Below are 16,064 nucleotides of genomic sequence, written 5' to 3'. Positions count from 1 at the left end.
TTAACATTATCCTGTCAGAAACAGGCAGTTTATGTAACCATAAAGCCTGGCTTTTTATTATTTTTTATTTACTGTTATAGCACCAAGCAGCCACAGGCACTGCCTGGGTAGGTGTACACTATTCATTCATCTTGTCAATGTCCAGAAGATTTTCAAGAACAATCAGTGAGTTGGAAGCCTCAAATTCATAGTGCTCCAAGTGAGAAACAGTTAAAGAGAGTAATTATTTTTTTAAATAAAGGTCCTTTTCAAGTGCCCCATGCTGGAACACTGATAAATCCAGGCGCTTGAAATCAGTAGTTAATTATGAATGTCTCAACCACTGGACTTAACAAGCTTGCAGCAGAATAAGGAGTGTGTGGTGTTAGTAAGAGAAAATCCTTAGGCTGGGTAAGCTTCTAAGCTAGACTATTTAGACAACAGGAGCTTTATATTTTCCCATAGAGTATTCCTCTGTGGCATAAAAAAAATGGTGTATCACTAATGTTCTGGAGGGATAAAGACTTTTCCCATTAATACAACTAAATACCTTAATCCTATTTAAATCTTTGAAATATACCTAAACAACAACAGTCCCTCAGCAGGATTCCCACTTGTTACATCTACCAAGGCTCCCTCCCACAACAGAATTTATACTACCCAGTTCACATCAATTATTTTAATTTTTTTCAAAGGTCTTTTTAAAATACCACAGTATTTATTACTCCTGCCAGTAAGCAACTGAGAGGTGATGGAGGTAAAAAAAGAGACAAAGAAACATGAGCAAGGCTCCTCAGCATGAATTTAGGCATTTGCCTTGAACAGTAAAACAGATTAATCCTCAAAATTAAAGAGGTCAGTGTGCTGCTTCTGCCTCTGATGCGTTCAGCCTAGACAGGGCCTTTGCTGCCAGAAGACAGATCCAGCTGGGAGGGAAAGATGTTACAAAGCCACTGAATCTGTCAAGAGACTCCCTACACATTTGCTTCATTTTTCCAAGTCACTGCCAGCTTCCTGTAGTCTCCTCCCGGATGCTTTCCACTCCTTTAGGAAACTATGAATCAGGGAATAAGGAAGGAAAAACACTGATGCACCATTAGATACTAGCAGCATCTTATTTAGGAAACTGCTGTCCTGGGAAGCTCTGCTGTCAAAGCTATGAAGGGCACCCAGACTTGAGATGAAGATTTTTTCCTTTGCTTCTTCAGAGAGAATCACTATAATCCGTTTTGACAATGTGACCTACTATTAGATGCAGGAGAGTTTGCGTATTTGTTTTCCTACAGGCAGACTGTCCAGTACACAAAGCTTTTGGTATGTTGACTGTTAAGAGCTCGGTGAAGAGGAGAGGAAGTGGTGCTCCATCCTTTTTGACACTGCTGTTGACTAAGCACCAGTGACATGCCCGTCTGAGCTGTGTACAAGGAAGGAGCACCAACCATGTCTGGACTTTCAGCCATGGGACTTGCTGACACCTCTTTAGGCAGCCTCCGTGTGAGTGTGTGGGGATCTGTATGTTCTACCTGAATCCCAACAGGAACAAGTAGGCAGGTTGTGCTCACTGCAGCCTTTCCTTCCCTAAGCAGGGATGGATAGCACACTGTTATGATTCAAAGAGGGATAGGGCAAGAAGTAGGAATTAACAGCCAGTTTCTGTCACGGCACTGGGTTACTGCTTGGCTCTGAGTTGCCTGTCACATGACGAACAGATGGGATCACCTGCCCTTCCGCACAGCCCTGTTCCTTCTCCACAAACTCTTCTCATTCCCTGCATTACCCAAAGGCAGGCCGGGGGCTGGGGGAGAGGGGAGCAGTTCCCATGAACTGGAGAGTAAGATACTGTTTGTTTTCAATAACTCCCAGTGGCACTCACACACTTTTTATAAAATAATCCATGACCAGAGCTCTGCACAACAATCAGCTAATGGTTATCTGTCTTTCACCTCAGCAGTATAACAGTCCCAGATTGTGTGGGAAAGCTGTGTGGGTAACTGAACCACACAATCTGTCATGTACAGAAAAAGGATATCTTTAAAGTGTTGTCATTTTACTTTGCTCCCCCTAACCTACAAACACATGGCATAGAAAGCTGTCTGTGGATTCTCCCAAATGCCATTACACAGCTTTCTGCCAAATTTTGAGCATCAACTACCATTCATTTATTAGAGTTGTTTGCTCTCAGTAAGTGACCCTTTTAACATGAGAAGAACTCAAAGGCTTCCATGATTTGCAGACAGACCAGCATTTAACAGTCTTTTCCTGTCCCCAAAGGGTAAAATTTGGAGGTATAATTGGTTGGGGTGCTAGCTAGCCTCCACTGCACCACACTTTCAGTTTAAACACTTTTTTTTTAAAAAAAAAAAACAAACAGCTTGCTTCTCTCTGTCTTCAAGTATTTATAAAAAAAAAAAAAAGAGCTGTTTGTTTCTAGCACCCACCCAAGAACCATTTTTTCCACCAAAGTCTGTATGTACTGCAGCAAAGCACAGAAGTGATATAAGAAAACCACCTATTATTAACCCAATTTAAAGGAACATTGCTTTCTAGTTAATGAAATGAGTAGCCTGCTTTTAAATGGATAAAGACTAAAATACATCAGCTCTAAACCCAACTGATGCCAGCATATTTTAGTTTTATCTAACTTGTCTACCTCATGGGTTTCTGTGCAAAAGCAGACGTAGCATCTTAATAGCACAGGGGGAGCTGCACAGGCTACATGGGATGCACCAAAAAGGGCATCACAGCAGAACAGGAGCATGGTCAGCTCCAGCATCTTCAAGTGTTATTTTCCTTATTGTCCCTGACCATAACATTTTTATCACAAGCCCTGCATCCTTCCCAGGATTTCAGTTCCCGAAATTGCTAGAGATGGGAAAGGGAGTTTCAGTCCTCTATCAACAGAGTGAACAACTTACAAGTGGCCCCTGAGAAAGCATCTCAAGAAACAATCAAACAATCCAATATGCATTATAAAAGATTCAGGACTCTAGCCTCAGAGTGTCTACATTACATACCTCATGATTTTTGAGCATTTGAGACTAGCAAGGTTCAAACAGGAAGGAAACTTTGAAAGAAGTGGAAGGTCAGCATACACCTGGCACCATACCTGCTGTTTGATCTGGGTTCCCAGCCCTGACACGCATTTGACAGCTGCTCCTAAATTTCTAGTTAACAAGAGCCAGGGGTTGACTACAAAGGCTCTGAACAGTCCTAATCTTCATTTTTTTTTATTTATTTTAAAGCCAACCTCATACAGGAGCATGATCCAAGATATCTGAACCAACTTCCAGAGTTTTAAGCACTTTCTTTCAGGTGCTTCCTGCCTAGAATAATAAACCCACTCTCCTAGGAAAGATCCTGCTTTTATGAAAAAGAGATGATGTGAAACTGAGGACTGGGGCTGGGCACGATAGCCTAACTTTCTTCAGCAAAGAAAACACAGCAATACTGTGGGTTAATCTGATTTATTTTCTCTCTCTAGTTATCTTCACTGTCGCTGCAGAGGTGGCATAATTTTGACATACTTGAATTTCTGTTGCAAAGGGAATGATAGCACTAGAGAGGAATTCTGAGGGAGGAGGAAACAGTTGTTAGAACAGATACCAACTGCAACCGTATAAGAAATACAAGTACTAATTTAATTAGGAAGCAGCTAACAAGATCAGAAATGAAAGTCATACTAATTTCAGGAAGCACTCAGGTTTTCTGATTTGTAAGGTAACCAGAAGGGGAAAAGTTAAACAATTATCACTTCACTCAACCCTGGCATTGAAACTTCTAATTTTTCAAGAGTTGACAATATTTTTAAAACTCATTGTCCTTGTTCCAAGGACAGAAAATCCAGCCTTAGAGTGATTAAGTGTTGAGCTGAATGCACAGCTTCAGAGACGAAGAAATAATCAATACAATATGTTAAGTGGCAGCTCTTGACCAAGGCACATCAGAGGACAAAAGAAAGAGCAGACATTTGAGGTAGACTATCAAAATTCCAAGGATTTACATTATAAAATATGCACTATGTACATTGTTGATATGGAAACAGATACCTTTGAGACAAGCATAAAGAAGGGAATATTGCAAACAAGTTATAACTTACATCGCAATTTTTCAACAGGGGATCATTTTGTGCTTAAGTCTAAACCAGCACCACAAAAATTCCCCAAAGAAATATGTTAAAGCATTTCTGATGACTGTGAAAACTATATTAAAAGAACAGCTGGAGTTTAGGAGGCATGAATTAAATGTGTCCAGGTAAATAACATTAAACAGCTTCATTTTTTCTCAAAAACAGACATTGTTAATCGGTTATAGCATACGTACAGCTATACCTATATGTAAGACTTGCTTTTTAGGTATATAAATCAGAGGAACAGTTATGTTTGGCTTGGCAATAAACTCCTGTCCCTCCCAAACAAAAAACATGCTTTTTCCTAATTTCAGGGCTGAAAAACTGCAGTATTCCTTACTGCCAGTGGCAGCAGGGACCTACTGCAAAATGGAAAAGGGTAATGACACATCCTACCAATGCTCTGCCTGACACACTTGCACAGTAGCAGCCCAAACATTGGGTTCAGGGTTGAACAAGTTACCTGGTACATGATTACAAAAGTGTGCTTGTATCTGCATTACTCCTGAAGAACCAGTACTCACCTCTCCACAGGGCCACTGCCTGGACCCAGTGCAAAGCCTAGTAGAGCATGACGAAAGGAAGTAATCTGACAAGCGCTGAGCTCAGAAGACACTGAGGCCTTTTTTTCCAAAGGCACAAAGAAGGTCTCCATTTGGCAAGCTTGTGTGTCTGCCACCAGTTATTTCTTATTACTTGCACTGCACCCTCATGTTTCTAAGCAAAAAACATTTCTGCAGTCCTGCAAACACTACTGGAGTGTCTTCAAGATATCTGGGACAGGGGAACCAAACTAAAGGCCACATTTTTCTTTTTTTTCCCCCAGAATGTAAGAGACATTGTTTGATTAGCTCCAGGAGCTTTGTTCTCTTCTTATAGTGCATGGCTGAGTTTATGAAGACTTACTTGGGAAAGTTAAGTAAAGTAGTAAGTCAAAAAGCAAGAAAGCTCCAGCAGTATGAGGCCATAATTCAGGAGATGCTAAAATTTACAGGATCCTTTCCACACTTTTGGATTGATTTGGTATTGGCAGCAGAGCCTCTGTGGCAGAAATAGTACCAGATGACACATTCCCATTTCCACGGAGTAGTAAAAGGTCCTTAAGAGAAATAATCAAGCTGTTAAACTCGAAGGAATGAGGAAAACTAATGCAGACTGTAGACAAATGCACCATGACAGTACTGGAGGTAATAGATGCTAAAACTGATCTAGTAACTACTGCTTTGGTAGGCTTGGAGCAGACTGGAGACACACAACAGAAAACACACAGTTCATTGAGGATCATTTGTTGCAAGAAGTTGGCACAAAACTGCCTGAGGGCCCACTTTAGCACAGGTTTAGTTCAACTCCATTTTTGGTGTGGTGTGGTAGTCAAACAAGACATGGCAATCCTTACATGTCTAAGGCATTAGGCAGCACGCTGTCCCTTTCTGCCCACAGTGTTGTCCAGGTACACTGGAAGCAACCCACAAGCAGCATCCAGAAGTCTTCTGTGTTGTGGCAACTCCTAGGACACACCTGAGGCCTACCTACCTAGCCTACCACAGTGGTAGCTCACGCAGTCAGTTCTATTGCCTGTGTCTCAAGCACCACCATGGCACGCTGTCTGTAGTCCTGACACGGCTTTGACTCGGTACTGGTTGCTGGACAAGTCTGAGGCATCTGTTGAAGAGCTGTCACTCACTTTATGAGGCTTCCTGCTCCTTTCTGCAGTAGAGGGGCCACACAAGTAGGAAGGAAGGCCCTGACCCAAAGCCAGACCCAGACAGTGTGTTGGGAAACCCCCCTGCAGGGTCTGCTCGGCTACCACTGCCACAAACCGGCTCTCTTACCAGAAGACAGCCCATACCAACGGGAGTTTCAACACGTTATCCCTGTTAGGTTTCCCTCTTTGCTGCTGGAATAACCAGCACAGTCAGTATATTAAACAAAGGTTATTCCAACCTCTTTTTGCCTCAGGTTCTGCAAAACAAATGCAAATGCCGATCCTGGACAAACACAATCCTGTCACAGACCTGCATGCTCCAGTTCTTCATATATCTGACAGTACTCACTGCTCCAATCCCCACAAGCCCCAGCATGACTATGAGCTACATGAGGGGGAACAGGCCCATCCACAAAGCCAGGGCAAGAGTCCAAGCCTTGCTGACATTGACGTAGGATCCTTCTTTAGGAGGCAGGAATGCTTCTTGTGCTCTTGTCCCTCTCTGCCCCCTAGAAGGGGTGGTCAGACAAGTCTCTCTGTCCTTGAAGTGGATCAGCTCCTACATTTTAGTAACTAGTTACATGCTTCAAGTCCAACCCAGTATTAGACAATTAGTCAGACCAAAACACCTGCTAAGGGCTATCGCAGGATATTTTTGATTATGACCTTGGAAGGAAAAAAAAGTTCACCTAAAATACCAATGTAGTGAGAGAAGACATTTCAGTTCACAGCCAAACAAAACCTGTTAACTGCACCTCCAAAAGAAATTTTAGTCTTAGGTACATTTTAAAAAATAAGTTTTCAAATAGCTCAGTTGCTTTCATTTTGAACAGCTAATGTCAATTTTTGTTGGAAAACAGAGAAGTCTGTAAGCAGTGTAAGTTAATAGCTCAGAGAATTTGGTCATTAGTTCTACTGCAAAAAAATAAAGCAAATAAAGTCCCTTTAGCACTAGACAAGATTATTATAAATAGGAACTTTAAAACCTCAGAAACACTCTGTATTTACACTGTATGCTGAATAGCTACCATGGCAAAAATAAATTTTGCAGCACTAGGAACTTTCTAGGCACATTTTCTCTTTTTCACTTTAATTTCTTTCTAGCTTTCAATAGCAACTTTCATTACATTCACACTTACCATTTGCTTACTGCCAGAAAAAGAGAAGTCGTAACATGGAAATCAAGTAAGAAGTAGTATTTGTATATAATATATGTAGTTGGTACTAGTAATCTGATTTGACCACTACATAAGCATGTAATGACATAGCCACAATGCATAAATATAAAAATCAGTTTCATACTTGTTTCCTCTGCTTTACAGTATTTTAAAAATAAATAAATAAATAAATAACCTTCAAAAAATTAAGCAGATGTCTAGAGTTTTAAGGCCTTTAATTATCTTGACTGAACTTAACTAATGAGAACTTTTCTAGAAAATCATCCAATTTCTATTTCAGAATACTAATAGACAGTGATCTCACCTATTCTCTCAGCAGCAGGCTCAAAGGGCTCCTCACCCCCACCATTGAGGTTCTCTATCTTCTTCCAGACTTTAAGTTTCCTTTCTTTATCTTTCAGGCATTCATCCTTCTCATAGCTTTTCTCCAATGCAAAAGAACCCTTACATTTCTCATTTTCTTCCCATACAGAAATACATGCAGCAAAACAAGACTCTTCTCAGTTTTCTTGATAGCTAAACATGTAACAGGTAGGTTTTTTAGTGATTTTTTTCCCTAGACTTCCCAGCACTTGATTTCTTTTCCATCTCCCTCCCCTAAATCTCAACATCCTTTAAAAAGCATTGCACACAGTTATTCAGTACCTGCTTAACATCTGTGTGTGATGCTGGCAATGATAAACTCAATGTAGCCAAGCAGCAATTAATCCTTTTGTTACAGCACTTCACCAAGTGTAACAGGCTCTGTGTTGATGTGGCCCACATGGGTTTTTTTTTACCCTGGAGGTGCATGTTTACATTAAGGCTGTCTTAAATCAGCAAAGCCGTCACAGAAATAGATTGCTGAGTAATTCCAATTTCACATACGCTATTATACTTATGATGGTACAGTGCTCAAGACCCTTACCAAGACTCAGTGACAAGGAGTTTCAAGTGCACAAAAGGAGCAGCTATTTTGCTCCTGCTTTTCTTAGTCATGTTCTCCGAGAGTAAGGAAAGCTTCCCTCCCACATTTTCCCTAGATGGTCCCTGCATGGATGGCAACTTCAGGAATAAAACCCACCATCAGAATACTGGGGGGAAAGGAGCAAAAACAAGGCTGGCAGAAGAATGGCTCACCTCCTTTCTTCTGTGTCACAGGAATATACTATCCTGTGACTGCAGCCTCACGAGGAACACTAAATATGATCAGAGGCACTTTCCTCCTCTTTCTAAGCCAACTGGAAGAGCAACCACAGGACATATCACACTGTCAGCTCCTGCTGTAAAACATGCAAAGGCTAATTACGCCATGAAGCAGACCCCAGAAACACGTGCTCTTGCAGGCAATCTTTGTACACTGGAGAGGTACTTCAATACCAAAACAAAAACCTCAGCTTCACTACATATTTATAAGAAGGAACTTCAGTTCCTTTCATTAGCCACTTAAAAAGACCAGAGGAAGCTCTCATCGCAGCCAGACTCGGCCCTTCCCATGAAAGCTGTCCAGCCAACACAGTGAAGAGCCTGGGCTGTAAGATTTAATTTCAAGTTCTTTCAGTAACAGTGGGCTATTGATATGTCCCTTGAGTATTGCCCAGAGCCAAGAACACCCACACAGTATAAAGACATAAAGCACAATGAAATCTTAAGTGAATGGGTTGATTCTCCTCTCACTTAAGCCAAGGCCAAGAGTATCTCCATTAAAGAAAAAGTAGCAAGAATGAGACCCTGTAATTCTCCAGTAAAAACAGGCCATCTGCAAACAAAAGTTACTTAGTTTGGGCTTGCTCATGGACACTTGTAAGACAGCAAAACATAGAATTGGATGAGAGGAAGGCCTTCACAGAAGTGACTGTCCCATCCACATAGACAAGAAAATAGCAAGGACTGTCCCAGTCCTTATTGTTTCTAAGCGTATCACCAAACTAACTGGTTTTAGAAGGGGTAGACCGCTACCTTCCACAGCTACATTAGTGCAAGACAAACAGGACAAAAACACACAAATGTGTGATGTGTAAAGGGGGCAGGTATTTTTTAGCCATGTAACACAAGGGGGGAAAAAAAGGATTGTGGAGCACTGTTTTGTGGTAGGAGGCAACAGAACTGGTGCAGTTACCATTACTTGACATTTCTGATTTTGCACACCATTATTATAAAGGAAGAAAAAATATATATATTTGAAATCATAAGTGAAGTCACAAAATACATCTGTGAATATGGAAATTACTAGAACCTTTCATGTTCAGGTTTGGGGCTGTTTCTAAATACCACCTGCAAAAAATGAAGGCAGCTATAACCACCTCAGAAGCTGAAGAGGTGCACTGCATGCTCTCAGTTGTTTCAGCCCATGTGTTAAATGCACCTGCGTAAGTTTGAGTTAAGGAATGGCACCCACGAGCAGACAGCACTTCAGACACCAGCTCAAAACTCTAAATATTGCTAGCAAGTCTCAAATCAAAGCATTTTTTCCATTTTGGACAAAAACTTGGTGTTCACAGAAGGCTCTCAGTAGTTTACAAATCAACAGACTTTCCAGAAAAAGGCCTGGAAGTAGTACCTTCCCAGTCAAACATCAGAAGTTTGCTAGTAACTAAAACTTCTTTACTAACACCACTGATTTCTGCCTCCAGAATTGAGTGGGGGAAAAGAAAAAATAATAATCTAACAATAGTCCCCTTACCTCAGGATTTAAGGAAGCTTTTCCTGTAACTCTCTCTCCTTCAAAGGGTTATGTTGATACAAACTTGATCATTTAGATCTTGCTACATCAGATCCTCTGCAAGAAGCACAGACCAAGGAGAGACAATCTCCTTGTGGCAAGACCGGTCATTCACATGGGCCTCTTCCAGAACCAAAGACATCACACTGGTAATGCTGAAAGCAACGTTGGGAGATCCCAACACAAAAAAAAGATGAAATCACAATCTCCTCCCAGTTCCCCTGGAGCGCAGATTTCAAGTCACAATTTTATAAAAATGTTGCCAGAAGACTCTTTAGGAAACCAGAGATGAATTGCAACTTCAGCAAGGTACAAGATTCAAATTTAAGATGCTGCAGGCAAACCAACCAAGTCTTTCCTTAGGGCTGCTAGAATTTCTCGAGAATTCAGAGAAAGGGAAGAAAGGCAGAGTGCCTCCTGCTGAAAGACCCCCTGCTGCCACACCTTCAGCAGAGAACTGAGTTACCCGGTGAGAGCCCTCCCCTACACTGACCTCTGGGGGAAGGAAAAAAGGAAGCAGCAGCATTTATCTGAAAGAATATCCAAGCTTTTTTCCTTTTTCTTTTTTTTCTTTTTAAAATCCCCCAGTGAAGGAAGGACTCATCTGCAGATGACTTTCAGAAGTGAAGCTGTGCACCAGGTTACAGAAAGTTGAGTGGTACTGGGCAAGGGCTGAGTGATACTGGGCACATTAAAAGCCAATTAGGGTCAATACAGCTGGGTTCCCACATACTTACCACCTCACAGGCTTCTCTTTTTGATGAGCAAGTCCATTTACCAACCTACTCAGCAACAGTAGTCTTGTAAAGTGTACATGTAACAAGTCACAAGTTGTTCCATTTATTTGAGTAAATATCTGGTAAATAAAATCATCGGTAAACGTTACAAAATTAAATACATTTAAAAAGCTTGCCAGTATACATAAAATTCACAAACATGTACTTCTTTTGAAAAATAAAATATGTTCAGAGCACCCTTGATATAAAATGCCTGACTAACTGGTGTACCTACCAGTATGTGGTAGCTTATTGAACATTTCAGTTAGGCCATTTTCCAGGAGTGAGCAGGGATCTCTCTTCCATTCTTGTTTTTACAAGTAAGAGAGCCCAAGTTAAGAAGACTCCCCACTTCTCAGGGCAGAGCCGTAAACAAAGAGTGTAATATCATTAGCCCACCTTAATAGGAGAGGAATCTGCATCCAATTAAGACCACATCACTAAATGCAAAACAGTGCTTGTAATCCCTTTTGGTAGCGCTGCCTTTCCTCCACTGTGAAGCAGCTTTTAAAAGGTAACGGACGTTTCTCTAGATATCACGGCAGGCCCTTATTCAGTATAGGTTAGCACAGTTCCAAGACACCATGAGGTGGAGAGGAAATGATCTGGCAAAGCATTGAAGTCAATCAAATAACTTTAAAAGTCTACAAATTAAGCCCTTAAAATTCCCAATTCTCATATGCTGCAGTCTAAACAAGGAGATATGATGAAATTCTTCACTGGGCTGCTTTAAGGGTATTTATAAAAATGGCAGCACTCATTTTAGTAATCTAAATTGATACATTCTGGTAGCAAATTTGTAATAACCACCATTTAAATAATTTACTGTAACAAATTTTTCCTTCCATCCATGTGAAACAGTATTCACAACCCACTTTATAATTTATGTACAGACAAGCACAAGGAACGTGACAACCATGAGTTAAATGTACAGCCAACTTAAAAACGTTATCCAACTAGTTGCAAGAAGTCTCCTAGCTCTGTAGATTTACAAGATCTTCTGGTTCACCACGTAGGCTTGCTGCCCCTCGTCACTAACTCTTGGATTCTTCACTTGCTTCAGTAATCCTCAAGTGAAAGTTGAGCAGCATCCAAATTGTTGATATTCTTGATAAAAAACAAACTGACACTTAAAAAAGAACCATTAAAACACACAGAAGAAACTCCTCGCGTCAAAACTGAATGAAATCAAAAAATTTGTGGAGAAAGACAATTATTTTAATAAAGGTCTTGTATTCAAAGTCCCATTTCCCTTGCCATGTCTTTTACAGAGTGCTACTACTTCAAGTTATTTATATACTCTTCTTTTGAGGGGGACTGAGTTTCCTCATTCCTCTTATCCGAGTTAGCAGCTCTTTGATAAATTCCTAGGAAAAAAGATTAGAAGATATGAGTAATTTTTATGATCCCATAATGCCATGATTTTGAACTAAAACAAAAAAAAAAATAATCAAAGCAAACCATACATTTTATTTAAGTTTTTACCGCTAAGCTGGAATTTCTCTGGCCTGATCTCCAGGAACCTTATATGCATGTTAGAAGCATGTTCTCATCACATAGTGGAAGTGTGAACAACTAGCTCTTCCTCTGCATGAGTGTTCAGGCTCAGTTGCTAGCCGTCTTTCAGGCTTTTGCTACACAAGGCTTTCTACCAACTGTTGAATCAAGCAAAATTTATGGCTGGATACAACACAAACAGTCGAAGCAGACTTTAATGGTTTCAAGCCTGCACAGAAATCAGCACTTCTGTCAAAAGAGGTGTTTCTCTCACCACTCTCCATGCTGGCATTAGCATTTTGGTTGGTTGCATACTCAGCTGGAACAGACAGCTGATCTGGGTAAAAACTCATGTTTTTCCTCTTGCCCTGCTACTTTCCAAGCTGGCTCAGCTCTCTGACCAGGCTCACCACTCAGCCCCACAGCAACACTCGTGCCAGTCTGAGGCAAGTCAGGAACAAGACATCAGAAGTAGCACCACTGGCTTATGCTGGGTGAAACTGGTTGTAGAGCTCAATGAATAAAACTATTCTGAAAATATAAAATTAAAAAATAAAAAATCATGGACCAAGTCTTTATTCACAGTGATATTTTATCTAGTTTCAGCAGATTTTCTTTTTTAAAATATGGGGAACAGAAACTTACAGAGTTGCATTATTACCCAAATTCCTTTTTGTATACAATTTATTATAACTGTAGATGCATCAAAAGCTAAATCACCCTCTTACTGTCATAATGGGAGAATAATGTTTACCCACAGTACTATGTATACACGTGCAAAAAGGTTCTTAGGAAATAATTTAGCTATAAACATAGAATGTAATTATGAATTTAGTCAGCCAGATTGATGTGAAAGGCCAGGTTGGATGGGGTTGCCAGGTGAGCAGCCTGGTCTAGTGGAAGGTGTCCCTGCCCATGGCAGGGGAGTTGGATGTAGATGATCTTTAAAGTCCCTTCAAACCCAAACCATTCTATGATTCTATGGAAGGACAAAAAGTTGACTTCCTCGCTAAATGCTTGAGGCTAAGAAATCCAGTGAACAAGGTCACCACCTAAACAACAACACAGTACCTTTCAAAAAAAGTCACATTGAAACTTACACTATCCAGGTGCTACATTGTACATAAGGAAAGTCTCTGACTGGGTATTTTAACTTGAAAAAGAAGTCAGGTTTTCCTGGTGAGACCACAATCCTGGCAGGTATCACCCCAACAGAACAATTTCCTTTCCTGACACTGTATGCATGTCTATACTGTAGTGCATGTACTGTTGCACCACGGCTATCGCACTAACACTAGCTGTGGCTTCAACTAACAGCAGCAAAGGCAGAGCAGCAGACATATAGTGTGGGCTACAAACACCCACCAAGAACCTTTCATATTCTAGCCTCCACTCCTGAACTAACTAGATCGAGGCCAATACAGGAATACATCTATGCATATCAGTATACTTCCCATCTGGATACTCAGCCTAAAGAGATGATCAAAAAAGATGATTTAAGACCACAAATCCTCCCCCTCCATCCTCTAGAAGCTGCCTTTTTCCACTGCACAGTGGTACAGGCCACTGCAACAATATCCACTCTGTACTTGTCAGAGTACAGCACTTATCTATTCAGAGGTCAGAAAAAGGAGGGAGACTGGTTTACTCTAAAAGTTCACAGCTTTCAATGCATTGTGCGTTGGTTATATGTTATCCTTTCATCATTGTAAAGACCTACTAGATAATGCAAAACTAATGCGGCATGGTGCTGCTTGAAACATAAATACACTTCAGGATTTTTTACTATCAAACTTAAATGGAGCCTGGCAGTGAAGTCATTATAGAAATAAACTCTCTGAAGTGATCTTAAAGGATTTTTTTACTTGGGATTAATGCCACAAATATTCCCTTTTATCAGCTTTTCCCATAAAAAGCTATAGTCCCACGCCAAAACATCAGATTAAGATAACTTTGGGAAGGAACAGGCTGAAGTTCAGTTCTTCCCTTTGGAAGACTTTATTAGTCACCTGTTAAAGACACAAATACTCTATATCACCTTCACTCACCATCAAGGCAACAACGAGACACTGCAACTGGAAATTGTCCAACTGCTTCACAGTTGAAAGCAAGAGCATTAAAGGAAGGGCCATCTGCAGAGTGGACAGGGAAATCTATGGTATCTGACTGTACCCATTTGGGATATCTCTGTTTGAGGGGCATCTCTGCTATTTCTCTGTCCATTTCCTCCCACAACTCAGAAGAGTTTGGAGCAAGTTTCCCTTGGATATGAAACACAGCCAGGGGTCAATTTCTTTTCAATACGACATTACAGCAAAGGGGGAGAGTTTCTCCCCTTTATACTCCGAAGTGGTACCGCAAGCACCTTCTTCTGCAAAACAAGATATTTGTTTGAAGTTTTCAAAGAAGTTTCACACCAACTAGAAACTTCTCAGTGCTGCCAAAATAAATCAAACTGTAGGGGCAATGTCCTAAGCAGATCTGAGGTAACTGAGGCTATTCTTATGGAAGAGAAGGCAGATGTATTCACTTGGAAGTACGTACAATATTTGAAAACACGTTACCCCTCAGGAACTATTTTTCTTGAAATAAGCATCGGCAGTACTGAACATTAAAACCCAACAACAGCATTTTGTGCGTGGCAAGCATTTTACATAATGCAGTAGAGCTGTTGTGCACATCCCACGGTGTGCAGACAACAGCATTGGTTCAGTACATTTCTGATTTAAGTACCATTTTACATCTGACACTTGCATGGAGCCGGCTGTCATTAACACAGTTGTGCTCTGGTGCTTGTGCCTTTCTTATTTTGCAATCCCCATCAAAGAAAGGCAGCATTCTAGAAAAGATGCACATTTTCCCTCTTGGAGGCAGGAAAGGAGACTTCACAGCATTTCAAGAAGCCTTCACTGTATAACTAACCAGCCCAGCTTTATGATGGTAAAACCCATTTGTTTTCTTTAAACATCACTCAAAAATTGCAGTTTTATTCCTTGTGGACATTTGAGTCAAGGCTTAATAGCCACATTTATCTCAACCACATACACAAAAATAATTTTACACAGAGCATTGTACTGAAATCCCCTCTAAAAGACATGCTGAAGTTTAGCATCGTGCATTTGAAAGCTGATCATGTACCAATCTATGTTAAAAGTAATTCTGTAACGCAGGTTGAGTTATCTACTTACATAATATTTAATTCAGAGCTGGAAAACATTTACCAATAATTCAGCTAAAGATTCAAGAACTTGTGATTTATTCCTTGGAGGGCTAAGGTCAGAAATGCACAGGCCACATCTGCTTTTAATAAAAGAAAATTCTGATACCAGCACTTTGAGCCTTGGTAAATGGGAAAAAAAAATAAATTATGTATGCATATATATATATATATACATAGACACACACATAGATACATAAACTCAGTTTGAATTCTTTTTACAGGTTTTCTGCAAGGATACCACCTTTAAATACAGTTTTGTTACAGGTATTAAGAGTCCTGTTAATTTATAATACAAAATTGTTGCTTCTAGAAGAGGTCTTTCTAATTTTAAAGGCAAATTTAAATGAGAGAGAGACTAAATCTATAGTTCATTTGAACTCATCTATATTCAGCCTTAGGCCTTTGTCTTCCACCTTCTCTAACACTCTCCCCTTTAAATCAAAGGTATTCAGTTCAGAAAAAGCATTCATCTAAAGCAGATTAAAACAATAAAGACCACAAACAAAGGTGAAATGATAATTCAGGAAAGGGGAGGAAATCACTTCACCTTTCTGCTTTGGAGGTGTGATTCATTGTTTTACCGAGGTCATTTGACAGACAATGAATTCCAGGCTTGCTATTCAAGTCTTCCCATTAATTCTGTAGGCTAATTAAGACTCTGCCTCTCCAGATTTCTCTTCCACAAGCAGTACACATGTAGGACTAGTTCTTAAACAAAAATTTAGGGTTTCTAGTCCTCCTGCTTCACTAGAGCATGAAATGAATCCTAAACCAGCTTTCCTCCACAGCTTTAATTCCTTACAGCCAAGTCAAAAAAAAAAAAAAAATAATAACCAATTTTTCCTTGACTATTTGCCCAAGGCTTTTTCCTAGAGAGAGCCC

At 40.3% G+C, this 16,064-nt stretch overlaps 1 protein-coding gene across 1 annotated transcript in view; it reads right to left on the bottom strand.

Moving 5' to 3' along the window:
- Nucleotides 1-10,521: 10,521 nt before the first annotated feature.
- The window catches only part of PPP1R14C (protein phosphatase 1 regulatory inhibitor subunit 14C), a 56,549-nt gene continuing 51,006 nt past the window's right edge, over nt 10,522-16,064 (bottom strand). The window contains exon 4 of the mRNA XM_040599459.1: nt 10,522-11,832. Coding sequence (XP_040455393.1) covers nt 11,758-11,832 — 75 coding nt within the window. The 3' untranslated portion in view covers nt 10,522-11,757. The remainder of the gene's footprint in view (nt 11,833-16,064) is intronic.

This window comes from Falco naumanni, chromosome 6 (assembly GCF_017639655.2).
Source record: "Falco naumanni isolate bFalNau1 chromosome 6, bFalNau1.pat, whole genome shotgun sequence".
Lineage (NCBI taxonomy): Eukaryota > Metazoa > Chordata > Aves > Falconiformes > Falconidae > Falco > Falco naumanni.
This window is presented reverse-complemented; position numbering and strand designations above follow the sequence as displayed.